The 21,640-nt window shown below is 42.1% G+C and overlaps 1 protein-coding gene across 3 annotated transcripts in view; it reads left to right on the top strand.

The window, feature by feature from the left end:
• Positions 1-21,640, top strand: part of ARHGAP26 (Rho GTPase activating protein 26) — a 384,667-nt gene that overhangs the window by 353,770 nt on the left and 9,257 nt on the right. For 2 of the 3 annotated variants that reach the window (XR_001594606.2, XM_016126539.2), the window contains exons 21-22: positions 9,512-9,622; positions 15,953-16,044. Coding sequence is in view for 2 of the 3 variants with exons in the window: in XM_016126539.2 (XP_015982025.1) it covers positions 9,512-9,622; positions 15,953-16,044 (203 nt within the window). In the remaining variant the exon portion in view is untranslated. The remainder of the gene's footprint in view (positions 1-9,511; positions 9,623-15,952; positions 16,045-21,640) is intronic. The other variant, XM_016126542.2, reaches the window with a different exon arrangement.

Genomic DNA, 21,640 nt, shown 5'->3' with positions numbered 1-21,640 from the left:
AAATCACCATGAAGTCTAGTGAGATTGCATTTCTTTGCTGCAGGCTGAGCCAGCCATTGTAGAAGGTAGCATGGTCATAGGGTGAATGTGGATTTTGTCCATGGCGACATGATGAAGCAAGCCTGGCCATGGAAGATACAAATGGAGTAGAGAAGATTTTTGAGTTGGTTGAAATCAGATCGGAAACAATCTTCTATATATTTATACTATCCAATAAACACTAGAATTAAAGGGAAGTCAGCTATTTGCTTAGTCCAAGGGAGGGAAAGAGAATCAGAAACTGTTGGCCTTTTCATCAAAGTTCACCTCTCCTTACCTCTCTGCTTCATAGCCTTTCATGGTATCCGGACCAAGATTTGTACGATTGTGAGAGTTTAAACATCTTCATCCTGGATATTATCTTTATCAGAAGCACTTTTTCTGTTGTCGAAAGCTCTGAACATACCGAAATATTTTAGGGTTCTTATTCAAGGAATCTCCTTTCCCCAGGGTTACTTTTAAGCTGAAATGCCTTGGGCCACCACTGCTAATTTTAGATACTCCTTTGTTTTTAGCAGTGGACATTTAGATTCTTATTAAATCCTTTTCTCTCTTTTTCCTCCTCCTAGTCCGAATGGGAAATAGTCCCTGAAAGCAGACCATATAGAAAAGTTTGCCAGATGGCCAATGACTTTGAACCAGTGTTGTTAGCATGTTGTCCAGCTTACTCAAGAGTGTGATATTGGAGATGTATCCCTCAACTTCCCCATGCCCAGGTGAAAGGAAGATGCTGTTGATTTCTGTAATAAGTTTACCAAAATTAAAAAGTCTCTAAAAAGAGCCAACCTAATTTCTCAGCGAGGAGAGCAAGATGGAAAATTTACTTCTTGCACATGGAAGGTGCTCAATAAATATTTGTTGATTGTTTGACTGAAAAAGAAGAGAAACAGTCCAAACAGTTAAGAGCTGCCAACTGTATTATGCAACCTAAACCACAGATTAGTGCAACAAAGACTGAACTGTCATTTTGCCCCCATTAAACATCCTGCCTCTAGAGAATAAAAGTAGCCATTTTTGTGATTAAAAAGGTTATTTTTTCTATTAATATTTATTAATTTTTTGTTATAAATGTAATATATTACCGAGAAAATGTGGAAAATGTCTTTAAATCACAAAGAATAAAAAGTACCTTTAATCTCATCAGAGGATGCTGTTAATATGTTAATATACTTACTGTCCATAAGTATGTTTTAAGATAGGTCTGCAGATATTTTTTGTTATATAAAAGGTAATGTAAATATACAGCTTAACAAATTGTTATTTAGCAAGCACCCACGTAACCACTGCAAAGTTAAGAAGTGCAACCTTGTCAGGACCCAGAAGTGTCTCCATCTCTTTCCCTCTCATAATCTTCTTCCACCCACAAAGGTAACCACTAATCTGACATTTACAGTAATCAATTTCTTATATATATTTTTACTCCTTAAATACAGGTATTTGTTGGGTGCAGTAGTTATGTTCAGTGAAGTCACCACAAACACTGAATTAGTGAATACCAAATCATTGCTTCTAGGGGAAATATAGGGTTAGGTTCCTGTGAGCCTCTAGTCACAACATTTTTGTCCACTGGTCAATACATAACCTTTTTTTATGTGTGTTTCTGTTTAAAGACATCTTATTTAATACCATTGTCAACTTCTTAACATTGAACTCATGACCAACAGCACTATAGTCCGTGCCTGAATGAAGCTCATTAAACACGTGTTTTCTCCATAAGGCACCTCAGAGCCTTCTTGCACATGGGAACGCTAGAGGGCTGAAACAGGAAGGCAGAGCATCTCTTTATTTGCCCTCAGATGGGAATGTGCGTATCAGGTGACTCGGAGTGACTCAGATTTTTCATCCCTCTGCATGTGTCTGCAAATGACTATGAAAACACCATGAGTATTGATTCCAGAGTTACAAATAAATTTTAACAAGTAGGCGAATTCACAAACATGGAATATTCAAATAATAAGGATCAACTGTATGCATCCTCAAAAGACATGATTTTGTTCTGTTATTTCAAGTCTGTCTTCCTTTGCCCAGTGGTTTCAGGAGCCATTAATGTAGCTGTAGTGCCTTTATTTTCACTATAGTAGAGTGTACCATTGTGTTAAAGTACTAAAATTCTAATTCCATTCTACTTTTGCCGAACTTCTGGGTCGTTTCCAGTTTTTGCTTTTACAGATAATTTACTTATTCTCATACAGGTCTTATGATGCACATACACACTATGCTCTAGGGTATATGTCTAGAAATAGGATTGCTGAGTCATAGAGAATGAATAACATGTTCACCTTTGCTAGATAATGCCAAGCCATTGTCCACAGTGGAAGTAGCAATTTATATCCCTCCTCCAGCAAACTATACGAGTTCCAGATGTAAACACTTGTAAACAGTTGGTATTTTCAGCATTATGATGTTAGCTATTTAGTCATTCTGGTAGGTGTGCAGGATCATCTCACTGTGGTTTTAATCTACGTTTTCTGACTTAGAGAAAGGTTGAGCACCTTTTCTTTGGCATTTTCTCTTCTAAAGTCCCCGTTCAAGTTCTTGCCCATTTCCCACTTGGTCATTGATCTTTTTGTTACTTATCTGGAGGAGAGTTCTTTGTGTAGCCCTTTGTTTATTTATATGTTGTAGGCTGTCTTTTATTCTCTTTTAATTTTGTCTTTTGATGAATAAAAGTTCTTAATTTTAATGTAGACAGGGATATCAGTGTTTTCTTTTATGATTACTGCTTTTTATGCCCTGTTGGGTAAATCCTAACCCCAAGTTCCCAGAGTTATTCTCTTCTAAAACCTTTATTGTTTGCCTTTCGCATTTAAATCTATAATCCACCTGGAAATCATTTGTTAGGTATGATATCAGATAAAAGGGATCAAGTGTCACTTTTTCCATGCAGGTATCCGATTATCCTAGCACCATTTATAGGAGAGTTTTCCACTGTTATAAAATAATATTGGCTCATGATGTAAAAAATTAAAACAGTATAAACAAATATAAAATTAAAAAGCGAATGACCAATCCATGCTTGTGCACCCAGTTCCCCATTCTCAATCCCATGAGGCAGTTACAGTTCCCTGCTTGCAGATTTTATTTTAAGAATAGTTTTTAAATATCCTAGCGTCAGAGTGGCTGTTATGCCTCAGGACAGTAGAAAATTGAATCTAGTAAGACTATTATTTTCCTTTTCTTTTTAAATTATGATGAATTAATTTGTTTTCGTGATATCTTCATTATATAGAAAATGACAGTTGTACTGCACTCAGTTTAAGATAGTAAGGATGTACTGGGATTTCTCAGCAGTCATTCGAATCTTTTGAAATAGCAAGTTTTACCACGTAGACTCGTTGTGGTGCCCTCAAAATGCCTCAGCGTTTCCTTACAAATATATGGTGGATGTTTTTAATTGAAGAAGAGTAAACACATTTTATTTTAAGAACCAGGTCTGATGTGCCTGATACGTGGTATTGAAAAAGATCAAGGGCTACACTCAGGTTTAACAGAAAAAGAATACTACACTCGGTAACCGTTGTGTGCCGTGAAGCACCATAAAGGCATTTGTCCCAATTTAACCTTAGCAGTCCTTTCCCTTGAGGTTTTTCCCTGTACAGTGAGCAGTTGAAATGTAACTCATGTCCAGGCATCTTTATTTCCAATCCAGAGGTTTCCCCTCTACCTCATATTTCTGTTTTATTCTACATGCGAATGGCCAGATGATTGACTGGGGGAGACTTAACAATGACAGGTGCGTGCACTATTCTAAGATTTTGGATTTTATTTAAATCATGGAATTATTTGCCATTTTTACCCAAGTTCATCTGAATTTAAAATTTATTTGTAACTTATACTTCAGGAAAATTTTTAAAGCTGGAAAACAGTGTCATTGTACTTAGATTAGTTGAACTATTTTAAACGCAAATTATTTAAAAGTTATTTTAAAAGCAACTATGTATGATTATTAGAGCATCAGGGGGTTTCACCAGCTACTCTCTTTAAAATAAGAATCAGGACTCTGTCATTGGCTAAATATAAATGCATATTAAATTACATTAGATGAGGGGAAAGAATCTGTAAATACTAATGTACAACAGTAAGGGTCCAAAAAGAACACAGAACAGTACAACTTGGGGGCATGTGGGGTTTTCCTGTTTAAAGTTGTGGGACACAAACCGAAAACTCAGGAGGTTGGAACCTGTATATGATTTATGTTGTAAAACTTCAAAGGCCACATGTAAAGAAAATGTGTTCACATTTTCAACAAATAAAAATCAGTTTTTATGTCACACCACTATCCAGTTTACCAGTATTTCTTTTGGCCCTGTTTTCCTAGCTGAAATTTGATGTCCCTTCTCTTTTTGTGGTACTTTAAGGATATTTTCCAAGGAAGAAGGATTCACTAATTTGAGATTAGATTAGATTGAATTTTACAGGTTTTCATGGATTCTTCTCTCTCATTATAGAGGGAAAGAAAAAAATATGCAGGCAGCCCCCCTCAGATTTTATAGCAGCATCCCTGTTCCAGGTCTGATCAGGAAGGGAGGTGGGGGAACTAAGGGAGAATTATTAAAGTCAACCCAGCCCAGGCCTGAGATCTGCGACAGGGAACCTGGGCTGCAGGTCACAGTCCACTGCCGGGCAGAGAGGAGGAAACACCAGTTTTGTGACTTCTCCACAGTTTACTGTTGGCTCAGGACTCTTTGGCTTCACTTATACACCTCATGCCTCTTACTGAGGCCAATCTCTGAGAGCCCTAGACTAAGCTAACCTTCTGACACTCCCAGGTTCTCTCAGAGCAGCCACATCATTTGACCAGGGGTCTCACATCCCCAGGATGTGTTTGTCTCTCTATCCATCTGCTTGTCTCCTTCCCCACACTAACTTCTTGGCAGAATGCCCTTTGGAAAATTAACATTGCTTCCAGATGGAAACAGAACACGGGAAGGGAATTATATTCATTTTTTTTATATTGTTGGAAACGCTAGGAAAGAGAAGAATCTGAGGTAACCTTTGTAAACTGGGGGGAGGGGGGAGTCCATCTGATTTTTTAGTGATAATGGTCCAATCTGGTGGGGCCACGGTGAGTGATGAGGGACAACCATTACACTGTGATTGGGAACCAAGTTCAGTAGAACCTTTCTGAAAGCTATTTGCTGGGATAGATCAAGACCCTTTAAAAAAAAAAAAAAAAAAACTCCTAGCCTTTGACCCACTAATTTAACTTCCAGGAATTTGTGCTAAGGAAACAATTGGAGACACAGGCAATGATCCTTAGCGAGGATATGAGTTATAGCACTATTTATAATTGCTAAAGGGGGATAATAATGTATGCGTACATAATAAGAGAATCGTCACATAAATCTGGGTATACCCTACAATAGAACGCCCTGTAGCTACTTTAAAAATATGATGTCAAAGGCTATTATGACATAAAATGCTTTATTAAGTAAAAAAGGCTACTAGCTATGTATGTAGTATTATCCCCCCCCCCCAAAACAGTGAGGAAATATGCCATGATATTAAGTGATTATCAGTGGTATAAATCATGTGTGATTTTATTACTTTTCTTGCTTTTTGGTATTTTCCAGTTTTCTACAAGGCCATCTGAAATTTTGAGTACCAGAATTTTTAAAAAATTAGATTAATTCTTAAAAGTCAGCTTGCTGCTCATCTTGTAGCAGCTCAGGTTTTAACTACTGTGGTGTGCAGACCAGAGAGTGTCTGCCACATCCATGATCAAACTGAGAGCCCGTGGGGCAGCCCCGTCCACAGTAAAGCAGGCTTGCCCTGGCTGGTACAGCAGATGTTCCATCATTCAAGTGAGTCACCGCAGAAGGGTGTCAGACTTACGATATTGCGACATACTGTACTTGAACTGTCAGCCACAACCCAGCATGCTTCCAGGCCTTCGAGCCTTATCTTCCTAAACCGTTATTTCTTCACTGTCCAGTGAATGTCAGAGAGACTAAGTGGGACTATTCGACTCCTTTTGAGGACACTATGGACCAGCAAACTAAAGCTGATGTAAGCCTTCCACTCGAATCCGATTCAGACAAGTAGATGTTCCTTCCATGCTAAAGTTTAAGCTGCTGCTATAGTTGGGCATTGATGTGGGGGCCTGGTAGGACCCCATGAATATTTAGGGTAAAAAATGTGTTGGAATGTTCAGCTCAGAAACTCCCAGCTGGACTCTGAAGGCTGCAGAGAGACCTTCAGGGGTCATCTGCTAAGATCGTAGTTATAAAATTATTTTCTCCTATCCTGTTGTCTTTGGCCTCATTAGTGGGAAAAGAGTTTCAGAATTCAATATTGGAGGTTTCAGAGCCAATAGGAAAGCTGGCCATTTTTTTTTTTGTCTGTCTGTTTTGTTTTGGATTTTTTAGGGGTACTGCTGTTATTTTTAAGTAACCTCTAATCAGACACTTCTGGAGGGAAAGGATCATATAAGATTATATAAAGTCTTGGGTCATTATCATCCCTGTACACCTTATTTCTCACCTGTGTATTCTCTGAGTTGCATCAAAATTTAAAACGTGCTCTCTGTTCCTTGGAGGAACATATTTATGTTTAGTCATTCTGCTGCTGCAGGCCTCAGTCATTATGGTATATAAAAATATCCACTGGCATTGTTGATATTGAGTTTTCTTGATATGACTCTGAAGCAAAAATAAAAGGTATAATTTCATCAGTAGTTTTTAAAAAATCATAAAAGTACCCTGGAGTATTTTTTTATTATACCATGAATTTTAAATTGTATTCATTTTATAGCAAATATATGTTATTGCTATGGCTATAATATAAGGAAACAAATGAAATTCTATTAGTTAAAAATTACAGTTAACACTGTGGCAGTTAACGTGGGGGTTGAAGGATAAATTCCTATCACCGTTATGACTGCCCTGCATTCTAACCGCACCCCCAGATCATTTCAGCCTTGTACTAGTGGCCAGAAACCACTTAGCCATCCAAGGGCATGAGAAAACATTCAGAACCTACACTGTGTTCATAGACTATGTTCCCAGCTATGCCTTGAGCCAAAGGCATAATTCTTGGTACAGATGAAATAGGAAACTTGAGGTGGTCTCTACTTATAAAACCACTAAAAAGACCAAAAAAAAAAAATGCTCAAAAAAAAAAAAAAGTTTTAAGGACTTGTGAATTGTCCTGTGCTAACCACGGACCAGAGAAACATTATTCCAGGACCCTGGGCCTGGGCTGCTCTTTTGAACCTCCAAGTTGTCCCTGGTCAGAACTCAGGTTCCTGGCCTGGGCTACAGTTGGGAAGTCATCCGCCTGCTAGGTCATTACATAGTGGGGTGCATTGTGGTGGGAAGACTGACAAAGTGGGGCCTTTCTTACCAGCTGCAACTATGGAAGAAACGGAGAACTGCATGGTAGTAATGAGGCAGCAACTACTCAGGGACAAAGTCAAGTAGGAGCAGATTCTAAACCAATAAGAGTAACTTATCCCTCAGCTGATGACTCTTACTAGCTTATGTTACAGTTGTTTTTTAATCTGTCCTATCTTACCAAATACATTGTAAGCTCTTAATGTTAGGAACTGGCAAATGCTAAGTTGTATTCCACTTATCGTCTTGATCATACTAGATGCTCTATAACTAGTCTTTGCTGGCCTAATGGGAAAAAAAAAAGACAGTCATGCTCTTTTAATTTAATCTCTTCTATTATATGGATTCCATCCGTGGGATGAATCTGCCAGACAGAAGACTGGAGACAGGATTGGGGATTTTATTGCAATTTATAATGCGTTGAGTCTTATTGGCTCTGTCTAATGCTGCATTCCCGTCTTCCCTTGCAAATGTGGTGGGCATCTAAAGGGAAATCATAAATCAGTGGTTAAGAGGGCTTCTAGTGCTATGGCTGGGTCTGAGAAGAAGCTTGGCACAGCACTGAGGAACAGAGCGAGTCCTGCTACCCCAGGGGCAGTGCACTGCAGCAGCAAGAGCCTTGGGCTTAGAGCCAGGGGGTTAGGAGCCTGAACCTTGGCCCTGTCACTTACAGGCTGGATACCTACAGGCAAGCCTCATATCTCTGAAATGGGAATTGGGTGGGCTAAATGAAATTTATTAATCGCTTACTTGTAATTATTCACTGAATAACCTATAGGCGTTATTTTAGGCATTAGAGATACAGTCATAAACAAAACAGACAAAACTCCCTGCCTCATGGAATTTATATTATAGAAATATAATACATTTAATGGCATTTAATAAATGTTTCATTCAGTTAGTCTGAGGATATCTGATGAACTCAGAATGGGTTTTTACTGTATATTGCCATAGGAATTTGTGTTATAATCATAGGTAATTGAGGCCATAGTTGGGTCTCATGTCTGAATGGAGAATGTCCATTAAGTAGAACATTTACTCATTCTTGCTAAATCCTGCTATATTTAGAAAATCTGTCCCCTGGATTGGATTGCTGTCATTTCACTTCTGTAATGTCCTTAGACCAAACGATCCAGCCATAGGCTGAGGTTCAGGGCCTGCAGGTGGTATGTGGCCAGGTTGTTCCCACATGGTTTTCTCAGTCATTTGTGTTTGCGCTCTCTGTGACTTGATAGAATTTTACAGAGCTGTTAAGATGTTTGTGTAATTTTTGAAAGTTAGTCAAAGAGCTAGCATGAGCAATTAAAATCAAATCGTATTTTCATGAGTAATTTCAACTTTTCCTCTCCAAACTTTTGATCAGCCACTGATCAAAAAAACAAAATGACAGATTTAAGGTTCCCATTTCTCCTTTTTTCTACTGCCTCCCATTTGGGGGTTTTTCCTTGAGCATCAAAATGCCCAGAATCCATGAGAAACGAGAGAGCGGGCCTGGAAAGCAAACCTCAGAGGAATTGCACACTCCCCATAATTGCAAGCCCTCTCCCAAGAGGTGTGTGTCCAGACCCATCCTCCACCCATTGTCATTTTTCTAATGTAGTACTTCTCCAAGTCTCCAATGGGCACACAGCCCATTTAGTTAAAAATGTAAACAGGAAATTGTTTTCTGGCTGAATGGCCTGTGCGGCCCAGAAAAATGGTCATTTTTGCTGAGACACAACTTTAAAACCCTCACACAGCACTGGAAGCTGAAGGCTGGCTATAAACTAGCCCTGCCCCAAACAGAGGCCGGTGATAGGCTGTTGGTGTGGGAACTCATATACATGAGGAATGGGCATTTTCACCAACGGCCAAAGAACAATGGACACAACTGAAGAAGCTCCTTTTACCTAGAAAGCAGTTGTTTTGCAGGGCAAAGAGACACATTAATGCTCCGACGAATTACAGAACAGGCGTTACTTGGAGGACACGGAGGTTTGACCTGGAGAAATGTGACTTGGCGCTGACGACACACCCTGGGTTTCAGTGCTGCTCTAGTCTGCTCCAGCTCTCCATCATGTGGCCTTCCATGAACCTCCTGTGCTCCCGTTGTGGTTTCCCTGTGTGCTGATGAGTTTTCTGATTGTTATGTCTTGCAGCCCCCCGAATCCAAGCCCAACTTCACCCCTCTCGCCATCTTGGCCCATGTTCTCGGCGCCATCCAGCCCTATGCCCACCTCATCCACGTCCAGCGACTCATCCCCCATCAGGTCTGTTGCAGGGTTTGTTTGGTTTTATGTTGCTGCCTTTGTTCTCTCATTGGCTTGGTCCTCTCTTCATGCAGTGTTCAGCCTCCTCGTCAACTTTATTCCTTGCCATCCAAACCTGCACTTGCTTTTTGACAGGCAAGAAGAAGCGGTTCGTGAAGACACCAGGTAAAATCACGGATAATGACCAATCTGGTCCTGTTTATCCAAAGCTGTTCAGGGACAATGGGGGACAAGCCCCTGCCCTCCTGTCACTCCAGAATAAGAGTCAAAGCTGGGAGGGGCCATCTGCATGAACCATGGCATTTTCCACGGCCTTCTGAACCCTTGCTTCAGTTTCTGAATTAATAATCTGTGATGCCAAGAGTTTGGGGAAAGAGCAGTTCCTGAGCAGGCTCCTATTTGGCTCACTCTCTGAATCATGGAGCTCCCTGTGCTTTGGTATAAGATAATATCAGAGGAACAGTGCCGAGACACATACTGGCCTTTTCTTCCCTTGTTTTTATCAGGTAGCATCAGGCAACGTTTACTTGTGGGATTGGGCTATCGGCCATGAGCACTGACACCTAGTTGCTGACACCAGACCACTGAGAGAAAGGCAAATATAACACAGAATAAGGGATCAAGATACGAAGCGCTTTCTCTTGAAATAGTTCATAGCAACTCATGTACTCCCAGGAACCCTCAGTGCTGCTTCTGTCTCCATGTCTCCCTAGCTCTCATGGGAACAGGCAGCACCTCTTTCTGAGGGTTGACCTATCTCCACTCCCTAAGGGCTATGCTATAGTTTTCCCTGCTTTGATGAAGTGCAGACTTAATTCTTTGCACTTGAGTTCTTTGAGAAAAGAAGCTGTTTAAATCCAGGGAAAGAATTAATAAAGACCCTGCAGAATCCCTCTGCTGTTAGGTCCTGAGCATGTGTATTTCTCGAACTTAGTCTCTGCTTTCAGAAAATCGAAATGTAGAGCCCAATTGTAAACATCATTAGCATTTTGGGTCTTGGAAGTATTTTCCTGTCCATCTTTTTCTCATAACTGGTTTTTTCCTAAGGGGTGGATCCAGCAGAGAGACTTAAATAATTTATGAAGCTGAGTCTCACTTTTAAAAAAAGAAAACCCTATGCCACTTATATATATGTGTGCGTGTGTGTGTGTGTGTGCGTGCGCACGCGCGCACACACACACACACACACACACACACATACACATACATAACTTTAGTCTGCTCCAGGCACTTTTATATCTATTATTTCATTCTATCCTCATATGAGAGTGAGAGGAGAAATGGCCTGACCCTTATTATAGAGAGAAAACTAAGGCACAGAGATGTGACTTGAACACAGTCACATGACTAAATGAGAGCCAAGTCAGAATTCAGGACTTCTTTTCCTCAACCCAGCACTCTTTCCTCCAAACATATGGGTGGCCTCAAATTCGAGTTTCCATGCAACTCTTAGCCCCAAAGCCTGGCCTTGCTCTTCTAGGTTTTCTTTCTATCTTTGTCCTGGAATATGAGAAAGAGGGTTTTTCGCTGTATTCTTTTACCTTCACCCTGGGAGTGACACTCAAATTATTTCCCAATTTTTCTCAGACATATTTTGTGTGCTTTGGGAGACATTAACTTTCTAGAACTTTATGGCATGGGTTGTTCTGGTTAGATCACTGATTGTCCCATGAGTACCTGAACCTGAGCAAACTATAGTTATGAGAGAGTGTCACCTTCCAAAATGCCTCACTTCCTCATAACAGAGATTTGGTCATTAGAAGAATGTGGCTCCTTCATTTTGATCAAAAGGGAGTAAAATCTTCAAAACATTGGCCCCTTGGACAGAATGCGTTAGGGGACTCAGGATAGTAGAGTCATTCAACTACAAACCTGAAATGTACTCTGCTTTAAGTATATTTGCTTTTTTGCCTCTCTGAGGTTTGAGGCCCTGTTGCCTGTCCAGTATCTCTACTTCTCCACTCCTTTCCACCTCCCAAGATATATCCAGGTTCTTTTTTTTTTTTTTTTCTCTCTCTAGCTACTTTTTTCCATCTCCCTTAAATTTCCAGGTTGGCAGAGGGCAATGGCAATAGAATCTGCTCACCTGGTATGTTTGGAGTCATGGCTACTCAGTACTGCCCACTTTGGCCATTAGTGGAATAATACCATTTGAACAATGCTGTTCGACAGCCTTCGAGAAGCTGCCATTTTGAAATAGGAAAGGCCAAGTAGAGCTTGCAGTTGGCTTTCACTGAGCTAAATACATATGCGAAGGTGAGAAAGGGTAGGGACAGTACTGGGGAGGTAGCCCATCAGAGCTAGCCAACAGGGCTAAAATCCCCAAACTCCTGTTGTAGTATACAGCCAAGAGGTGAGGGCATATACCCATTATTATTCAAGTCCAGTAGGGCCTTCTCCCAAATCCGCTTCTGGAACATGAACTTCAGATTTCCTTCGGTGGCCAGAGAAGTTTAATATAAGTACTTAATTAGACCTAATGAATGGTCTCATGAATTTTCACATAATGTCTCCTCTTCTATATAACGTTCCCTCTTCAAAGCATCTTCAGTGCTTGTTAGTTCAAGCTCAGGAATGAAGATGCCTTTCACAGCACAGCAGATAAAGGGTACTAGGTGAACATTCCCTTCACACTTCCCTTTCGCTATAGCTCCCAGTCCAAACCTATAACTTGCATTTGCACAGAAACCCCTAGAAGTTGTGCTTAAATGATCAAGTCACTGCAGTCTGCCAGTCTAGCTGGCCCCACTTTCTTGTAGTGTCATGCAATGAAGAGTGGGTTGTCATTTTGCAAGGCTGGCAAGGACATTTGAGGGAAACTCTTCTGAGTACTTTCCTGGCCTCATGCCATGCTCAGAGGCGAAAATTAAAAATGAACTAGCAAAAGGTTCCAAACTTGTTCTTGCCCTTGAAGGCCCAGCTGAGGTCTGAACGGGCCTGTCACAGGAGCAGCCGAAGGCACCTGAGGCTCTCTGTGCCCAGTGTTGAGAGGCACTGTGGAGAAAAGGCAGCTAGGGAGCCTAAGAACCAAAGATGCTTGATGGAGATTTTTTTTATTTTTAGTCAGAGCCAAAGCCTACAAACACAGCCTCTGTGCCAAGAGGAGCTGTTTAGGTAGGAACCTTACCTAAAGCAAACTGCTCAAGGCTTTTGAGAAGGAGTATGGCATGGGACACTGAACTTTTTGGGCTGACGGACTTTTTAAAATATAAGATTTTCTCCTGGGTAGGGTGCCAGATTTAGCAAATAAAATTAAAATACAAAGTACCCAGTATATTCGAATTGTAGGTAAACAAGTGATTTATTTTATTATATTTTATTTTATTTTTTTTAGTTTAAATATGTCCCGTGTAGTATTTGGGACATACTTATACTAAAAAAAAAAAAAGTATTCCTTGTTGATCTGAAATTCAAATTTAACTAGGTATCTTGTATTTTAGTTGGCAGTCCCAGTCCTGGGGAACAGAAATGATCCCTTTAAAAAGGCCCCCCTTCTGTCATCCCTTCCATTTTTTGTGCACATCCTAAGGGTGTAGAAGGAGGTCTCAAGAGAAAAGACCCTCTCAGAGGCTGTCAGTCACCTGTGTTAATTTGAGAGAAAAGCAAGGCCCTTTCCTGACCTTAGTTATTATTATTATTATCATCATCATTATTGATATACTGTTTTATTGTCACTTCATTATTCACTTCTAAAAGCCTGGTGTTAGTGTAAAATTACTCCCCTTAAATAATAATCTTGGGTACCTGAGACCATTCCCTCTGCTTTCTTCCTTCCAGAGGCCCCGTTTGGTTTTTCTGGCTTGCCCCTATTTTATCTCATTCCTTTTATTTAATGAGGTTAATAAATAACCTTTATGAAAATCCAGCTACAGGATCCTTGCCTAAGATGATCTTACCCTCACCTTATTTTTCGCAATCCTCAATCTCTCTGCTCTCTCCTCACCTGCTCTGCCCTGTCCTCAAGGGACAATGACCCTGGCTAATGTCAACTGGATTCTCCTTTTACCTTCCATGTTATGGCAGGTTCTGTTTACCTGTCAGTGTGGGGTTTGGGCTGTTTTAAAAAAATAAATAAGTAAAAATTTTTTGTTTTACTTTCCTCCTCAGAAAGTTGCATGTTGGGTATTTGACCTTTGCTGACCAATACACAGACTTGGCTTAGCCAGATCACAAAATGTGTTCCTTGTTCTGAGCTTTATTCTGACTTTGAGGATAAATACACAGGAAGAGCTGTTTTCTGTTGGAGCTGATGAGTTCTAAAGGCTCTTCTTTCTTTTATTCCCAGCAGACCCACTTCATTTTCTCCCATTTTCCCAGTTTTCTCCCACCCGGCCATCATCTCTTGGCTACTAGAAGAACAGAGAATGTCATTTAAACTGCACCCTGGCAACAAATTCTGGATAATTATGTACTCTGATCACTCTGTGTGGTAGACCATTTAAGCCTTCTTCTCTTCAGTTTTCATGGATCCAAGACTAGAAGTTCTAGATGCTTGGCCCTGGTATAGGTTGCCCTCCATCCATGGGCTCCTCTTGCCCCAAGGGAAGCCGGACTTGGTTACTCCAAGTAATAACAGTTCCAGCATGACCCACAATACCCTGGCCCTTCTGATTCTGTCTGGATTTCCCTGAGACCAGTCATTCCTCAGCAAAATCTCATTTGGCCAATAGAAATCAGGGCGCCCTGGGTGGTATAGCACCACTGGCTCGTTGAGGCTGTCTGTTAGCCACATGAAAACAAAATAACATTATACATCCCTTGAACAATTGTCCGGCCCAGGAGACCTACTTGCTCTTTTGTTTACCCTTTCCTGGAGCCCCTACATATGCTTCCTCAGATGGCTTGGAAGTAGAGGACATAAGAGCCCACTTTCAACTATTAAATGTTATTTTTCTTATGATCCTTGAAAAGCTCATAGATCATTTGGAATTAGTTGCATATCAAAGCAAAAACTAATAGAAGATAATAGGATTTACCGGTTCTTAAAATTAACTCTCTAGAACATGGGTTTGCTGTCTGTGGCCCTTGGGTCAAATCCAGCCCACTACCTACCTGCTTTTTGTAGTAGAGTTTTAATGGAACACAGACACACTAATTTGTTTACATATTGTCTATTGCTGCTTTTATGCTACAATGCAAAGATGAGTAATTGCAAAGACCGTATTGGCCCACAAAGCCTGAAAGATTTACTGCCTGTCCTTTTACAGAAAGAGTTTGCCAACCCCTGCTCTAGAACAATGGTTCTCTGCCCTGGTTGCACACTAGAGTCACTTGGAAGAGCTTTTTAAAAATCCTCATGCCTTTATTTATATCTGTAAGATAATGTAGAGCCCAGATATCTGCAACTTTTTTATTATTTATTATTATTTATGCCTACAGCACCTGGTCTTCCTAGGTGATCTCCCATCCAAATACTAACGAGGCCCAATCCTGCTTAGTTTCCGAGATCAGACATCGGGCTTGTTCAGGGTGGCATGGCCAGAGACCATGGACCATGGTACACTGGGGCACAAACCCAGGAACTTCTGCATGTAAAGCAGACATGCTAACAGCTACACTATGGAACCACATCTGATATCTGAATTTTTTAAAAGCTTTCAAGTGATTCTGATGCAGTAAGGGTGGTTGTCAGTATCCATTGGACACAAGAAGGAAAAAAATGCATCATGTCTCCTCTCCTATCTTTCTCCCCACACTCTCATACATGTTTACATGTGTGCTTATGCACATACATGTATAACTGCTCACACACACCTTGTCTATTCCCTGCCCAACCCTGGGGTTCTGGGAGTTGTAGCTCTGGAATCCTGCTCCACCAGCCTAATGAGAAATAAGCAACATCTGGGAGAGCTGACGTCAGCCCGTGGCCTAGAGCCGGAACCTGGCTTTGCTAGAATTTCTCCTTTTTGACTCACTGAGCGTTGCCAACTTTCGACAGGGTCTGTCGAAAGCATTCTCCAGAGCAACTTGGAAGTTCTTTCCTGACCTACCTCCCTCCTCCCAAGCTACTCTTGCTCCAAAAATGGGGCCAGCCTGCCCTCCCACTGTTTAGCTGTTATATCTCCTAGGTCAGATTTTAACATGGCACAAGGCAACCCCACCCAAAGTGTGGATTCTCAGGGCTTATGGCTTTTCTCTGAATATTTCTCATTTTTCTCTAATGACCTTTGCAACTTTTCCACCTCATACTTTGCCATCTGGCCACCTTGTCAGTTTCTTCTCACAACAGAGGGCTAGGTAGCTTGCAGGAAAAGGGAAAAGAGAGACTGACTATCTGGGGCTTGCAGAGGGTTTTTAAAAACTACTAAACAAACTCCTGTTTTCACACAGCACGCCATTCCGGAAGGCAAAAGCTTTGTACGCCTGCAAAGCTGAGCACGACTCAGAACTCTCATTCACCGCAGGCACAGTCTTCGAAAATGGTGAGTTTTCTCAACCCCTGGCAAAGACAGGGTGGGGAAGCAAATAAATAACTGGAGTTTTCAACGTTCCTACCTAAGAAAAACCTCAGTAGAATGAGTAAGACTGAAAAAGAATGTTTGCTTGTGTCTTTTCCCTAAATGAGAGAGCAGCAGCAGGCCGTTGGGAGGTGCTGGCAAGAGTGGACAGATGCCGTTAGCTCTTCGTACTGACGGTGGCACTCTCTCTGGGGCGATGTGGACACTAACTGCCATCGTGCCTGTATAGGACTAGCCCAGCACCTGGCAGTGGCTTTGAGAGTCTGGGGGCTGAAGAGCGGGTGGGAGACCAAGGAGTGGAGAACGAGGGTCTTGCAAGTGGTCAGAAGCTCAGCTTCTGAGCCCCTTTCCTTTGGGGTTCAGCGGCATTCACTGTCCACAGCAGGAGAAGCCAGTTTCCGAGACGGCAGAGCATTGGGCGAGCTCTAGGCAGTGAGCCTCGCTCGTCCCTGCTCGTCATCCTAACTGTAGAATGATTTGTGGCATCTGCCCCGAAGCGCTGAGAACTAGTACTTATTTGATACACCATTTTCTTTTTTACTTTTGTTTTCCTCCCTTAAAAAAAATATTTTTAAAGTGAGAATTGATATCATAATTTGTTATAACTTACCATTTACCTAACAGGAAAGTCAGGACTTTAGGGAAAAGCCCAAGTTTCTATTAAAGCTGAGATTTTTTTCCCCCAGATGAAGTTCTCTTTTGGGGTTAATCTTTCCAGATCTCTGGGTGACAGCATCTGTTTGCTTTGCTCAAAAGAGGAAGCAAAAGCAGGTGCCTGGTTTCAAGAACTGGACGTTTTCTGGGGCTTTCTTCTTGACCTCAGGTGGGATGGGGGCAAAGTTCCCAGGTGGGGGTGCATGCGCATTGCTCACGCACTCCCCATCATGGCCAGGCAGCCACTCGCCATCTGCCTGAGACCCAGAAACCCGGGCAGCCAAAGCACAAGTCCTGAATTAGTCATTTGCTCCTGTGTGCTCTAAAGCAGTAACTTAACCTCTCTGTGCCTCAGTTCTTTCCTCTGTCATGTACAGATAACAGGGTTGTGAGAAAAAATTAAGGTAGTATACATCACGTGTTTAAATAGTTCTCAGCACATTTTAGACATTCCTTCCATATGTTAATGTTGTTATCATCATCATTGTTATGTCCATGCTCACAAAGACCCTGTTGCTGTCCTGGTTCACAGTGACAGTCTTTCCTTTTCAGCTAATAGGACCCAGGCCTGGCTCTCACCTGCACAGTATGTGCTGCATCTTGACCCCCTGGGCCCTGTCTATCTGTAAGGGCCTCAAGGTCTAAGCCAAAGCAGATGTGGCCTTCTGGGGACCTTGACTGCATCCACGTACCAAGGGTCTGTCCCTGGTGTGGCCAGCTCCTGCATTCAGCGTGGGAGAAATGCTAATCAGGGAGACAGAATGGGAAACTGGTCACCGAACACCCGGGGGATCCCCAGGTCACACTCAGCCCTGGACCTCCTGAGCCAGCAGAGGTGAGGCAGAGTTCATAACTACATGTGGCCTGCCAGGTCTGTGTCCTCTTTTATGGTTCTCAAAGCCCCAAAAGCACTGTCCTTAAACCTTTGCTCCATTAACTTGGGTTTGGGCCTTTTACAAGTCAAAGCACACAACAGCCAAGCCCAGCTGCCTCTCCTGTGAGCATCTGGAGCTTTCAGACCCCAACAGACCTGCAGGTGAAGTGGGCCCACTGACGGCTGCCCAAAGCCATGTCATTGGTGAGTGTACCCCAGATAAGCCCATGTGGGGAGTCACAGCTCAGCCACAACATGATAGAGCTTCTGCGGCAGGCAAACCAGTGTGGACTGCATGCACGAACTTCTGTGTCCTGCTCTGTCAGCAGAGGAGGGGCTGCTGCCAATAGATGAGCAGGATTTGAGAGAGCGCCACCTTTATAGGTGGGTCCTGTTTAAAGGTCTGTTCTCTAAACTCCGATTCACTGCTCCCATGAGCAAGGGACTGCCCTCTCCCTATCAGCTATTCATCTGACAGCACAAAGGACCTCTGATCCCAGGGACAGAATTAGTTTAAGCTCTCACAAGGTCTGTGTATGGATGTGTGTCTTGTTTGTGACCTCTTTTCTTGAGTATAGCCTTCTCCCATTTTTTAAAACTGCTTTGTTGAAATATCCACATACCATACGATTTACCTATTTAAAATGTACAACTCAGTGGTTTTTAATATATTCACAGTAGTGCAAACATGACCGCTGTCTAATTTCAGAATATCTTTATCACCCCCAACAGAAACCCTGTACACTTTAGCAGTCATGCCTCATTTACCCCCCAGCTCTACCCCATCCAGCTAAGGCACTTCTCTCACTAGGAAATTACCTGTTCTGGATAATGCATATAAATGAAACTATATAGTTATGTGGTCTTTTTAATTGGCTTCTTTCACATAGCATCTTTTCAAGGTTTGTCCATGTTATATCATGTATCAGAATTCCATCCCTTTTCACTGCTGAATAATATACCATTTTATGACTATACCACATTTTATTTATTCCTTCATCATGAACAGACATTTTGAGTATTTTCATTTTGGGGCTGTTATGAGTAGCACTGCTATAAACATTCATGCACAAGATTTCTGTGAGGACATATATTTTCAGTTTTGGTGATATACCTAGGTATGGGATAGCTGGATCATACGATGACTCTGTTTAACCGTTAAAGGAACCACCAAAGTGTCTTACAAAGGGGTTGGACCATTTTACATCCCATCTTCTGTTTTTGTCTCCTTTTTGAAATAGTTTAAGTAGCTGACCACAAAAAGAAAAGGCACCTACGTAATTTTTAACTGCCAAGTCCTTTCCTTCCCAGTGGGGTGCTCTGTTTGGCAGGCTCTGTGACAGCTCCCACCCACAGCTTCTGTGGACCACAGGTCCTATGCTGGCAAATGAGAGCAGGAGAGAGGCTTGGTTTGATGAGTCAGAGGCATCACTCAAGCCTTCCTTTGGTCTCTGGGAGTCATGGCAGAGTTCATTGACACTAGTTTGTTTTTAATTAGCAATGTCAATGACCTTTCAAATTCCCTAAAGAGCTAAGGGCCAAATTAAGCCTAGAAAAAAAAAAACAAAAACACCTCTCAATATTGACTGAGCTGCAGTCGAAGAAGCATCTGACAAAATGTTAATCCACTATATAGAAAGGTTTGGCTGGTAATATTTTATTATGTTCAATTGTTAGAAAATGCTACATATCTCCTATTTCCCCTTCTCTTCACCTCTAGGAGAAATCAGGCATTAGAGGAGAAAAATTATTAGCGTATTAGGCAGGGAGATCTTTTTCCTTGTTCTATCTCTCGTTAGTTTATTGATAGATATATTAGGTAAGAGCTGTTTAAATTGAATGCTCTTTAGCTGTCAGATTAAATCATCAGACCAACCAGAAGAAGGTTTCCTAATGATGGAATTAGAGTGAGTTCAGTATGTTTACCGCGTATCCTCTTTTCAGGATCAGGAAGAATGAATAATGAGGAAGAAGAGGGAGGGGCACCGCGAGGTGAAAGTCTGTTGCTTCATAATGATTAACCTCCAGGCCCTTGGATCCCAGGGGCCCGCGCTGCAAATCTAGAGTGGCTGCTCAGTCAGCTTTTGGACTTTGTGCAGTGAGGAATGGACCCGCAATACTCAGAAATAAATCTAGTGTCAGTCTTTTCCAATCTTCTAGGAAGCAGTTCACTTCACCAAGAGTGAACACCTCAGATAGTAACTGGAAAGGGAAATAACTCTTATTCTCAGGAACATTAGTCATCTTAAAGCTACATGATTAGTGATACCTGGAAAATTCACATGGCATTTACTAAAATTGAGTTCTTGGGATACTTTTATTAAGATTTGAGATGGGCTGGATCCATTCATCCCCCAAGTACAGGGTGCAGCATGCATTCAGGGCAGGGCTGCCCCAGGTTTCCTTGATTGGTAGAGAGCGTCCTCACCAGGGGGCCACCAAGCTGCTTAGGCAGTGGGGTTACGGAGAGTGTCTCAGTGGAGTCTTTCTGCCTTCCCAGCCCGCTCTGCTTCCAAACCCAAGCTTCTGCCTCTCACCTGGACATTTCCACCAGCTGCCTAACTGGCCTTGCTATGTATCCCTCGCTTCCATAATCTGTTCTCTACAGCGCAGCCAGAGTGACCTTCAAAAAATGGAGATCACATCATGTTATTCTCCTACGTAAGATATCCTAGTGGCCTCTCTAGTGGCCTCTCGTTGCTTTTGGAATTATTGATGAGGACCCCCACGGTCTGGCTCCGGCCCCTCTGGTGCCTTCTCACCCTCCCTCCATACACTGTAGCCTCACAGGCCTTCTTTATGTCTTCAAACGGGGTGGGCAAACAGTGACCTGCCAGGCAAATGCAGCCCCTGCCCGTTTTTGTAAATAAAGCTTTACCAGAACACACCCACCCACACCTTTTTGTTTACATATTACCTATGGCTCAACAGTGACAGAGTTGAGTAGAGATACACATTTACTATCTGGCTCTTTAAGAAAAAATTGCAGACTACCAGTATAAAATCACACCAAGATTTTCTTCATTTTAAAGCCTTTACACTTACATTACCCCTGCCTGGCCGGCTCCTTTGGATCATTTAGCTTTTCACTTGTTGAGCTCCTCCCCACCCACCCACATCCCTATCCCAGTCTCTTTCACTCCCCCACATCTTTACCTAAAATTATATGCGTATCTATTATAGATTGTTCCTCCCTGAGAGTGAAATTTTGTCTGCTTGCTCTGTACTATGCGCAAGGACCTAGTACAGTGTCTGGCACATGGTAGGTGCTTAAACATTAAACAAGTGCATTCAAACTACACAGGAGTCTATGTCTCTTCCAGCCAGTGCTTCTTCCTTTTGGAGCAGCCAGCCATTAGGGATCTTAGTCACACACTTGCTCCTTGTCCACATTGAGCAAAGGAGGGGAGAGGGCATGAGTTGTGCACGCGGGCGTGTGTGCTATATACATGGATAGAACCGAGAGAAAGTGGTTGGCAGCAAACACACCCGTGTCAGCAGCAGCTTATATTTATTATATACTTTCTGGGCTGGAGCGCTGCCCAGCCGGCTCACTGCAGCACCTTCTGTGTTTATGTGGCACATTGGACACTGGTACAATTCAGAAGGTTGGACATTGGTGCAATTCAGACCAACAAATACTTATAAGCATTTCGAGGTCCAAAGCATTGGGCTAGGCAATAGTGGTCATGGTTAAGACCAGAGACTCTGGGGTCAGGCATTCTGAGCTTAGATCCATCTCTGTCTGTCATCTACCAGCTGTGTAATTTGGAGACAGATGCTTAACGTCTCTGAGCCTCAGTTTGCTCATCAGTAAAATGAAAATAATAGGACCAACTCTATAGTCATTCTGAAAATGAAAGGTGGTGATGCAGGCAAAGCACTTAGCAAAAGACTCACTTAGTTTGTGCTCGGTATATGTATCATATTTATCCTCACGGATCATGTTCTCTGGCTGGATAAGAGGCATAATGTAGTGGAAAAGAGTGTGGGCTCTGGAGTCAAACGAGCTGGATTCAAATTCTGGACTCC

This window comes from Rousettus aegyptiacus, unplaced genomic scaffold (genome assembly GCF_014176215.1).
Source record: "Rousettus aegyptiacus isolate mRouAeg1 unplaced genomic scaffold, mRouAeg1.p scaffold_m13_p_7, whole genome shotgun sequence".
NCBI classification, from domain to species: domain Eukaryota; kingdom Metazoa; phylum Chordata; class Mammalia; order Chiroptera; family Pteropodidae; genus Rousettus; species Rousettus aegyptiacus.
The sequence above is the reverse complement of the archived record's forward strand: the minus strand, read 5'-3'. Positions and strand labels throughout refer to the sequence as shown.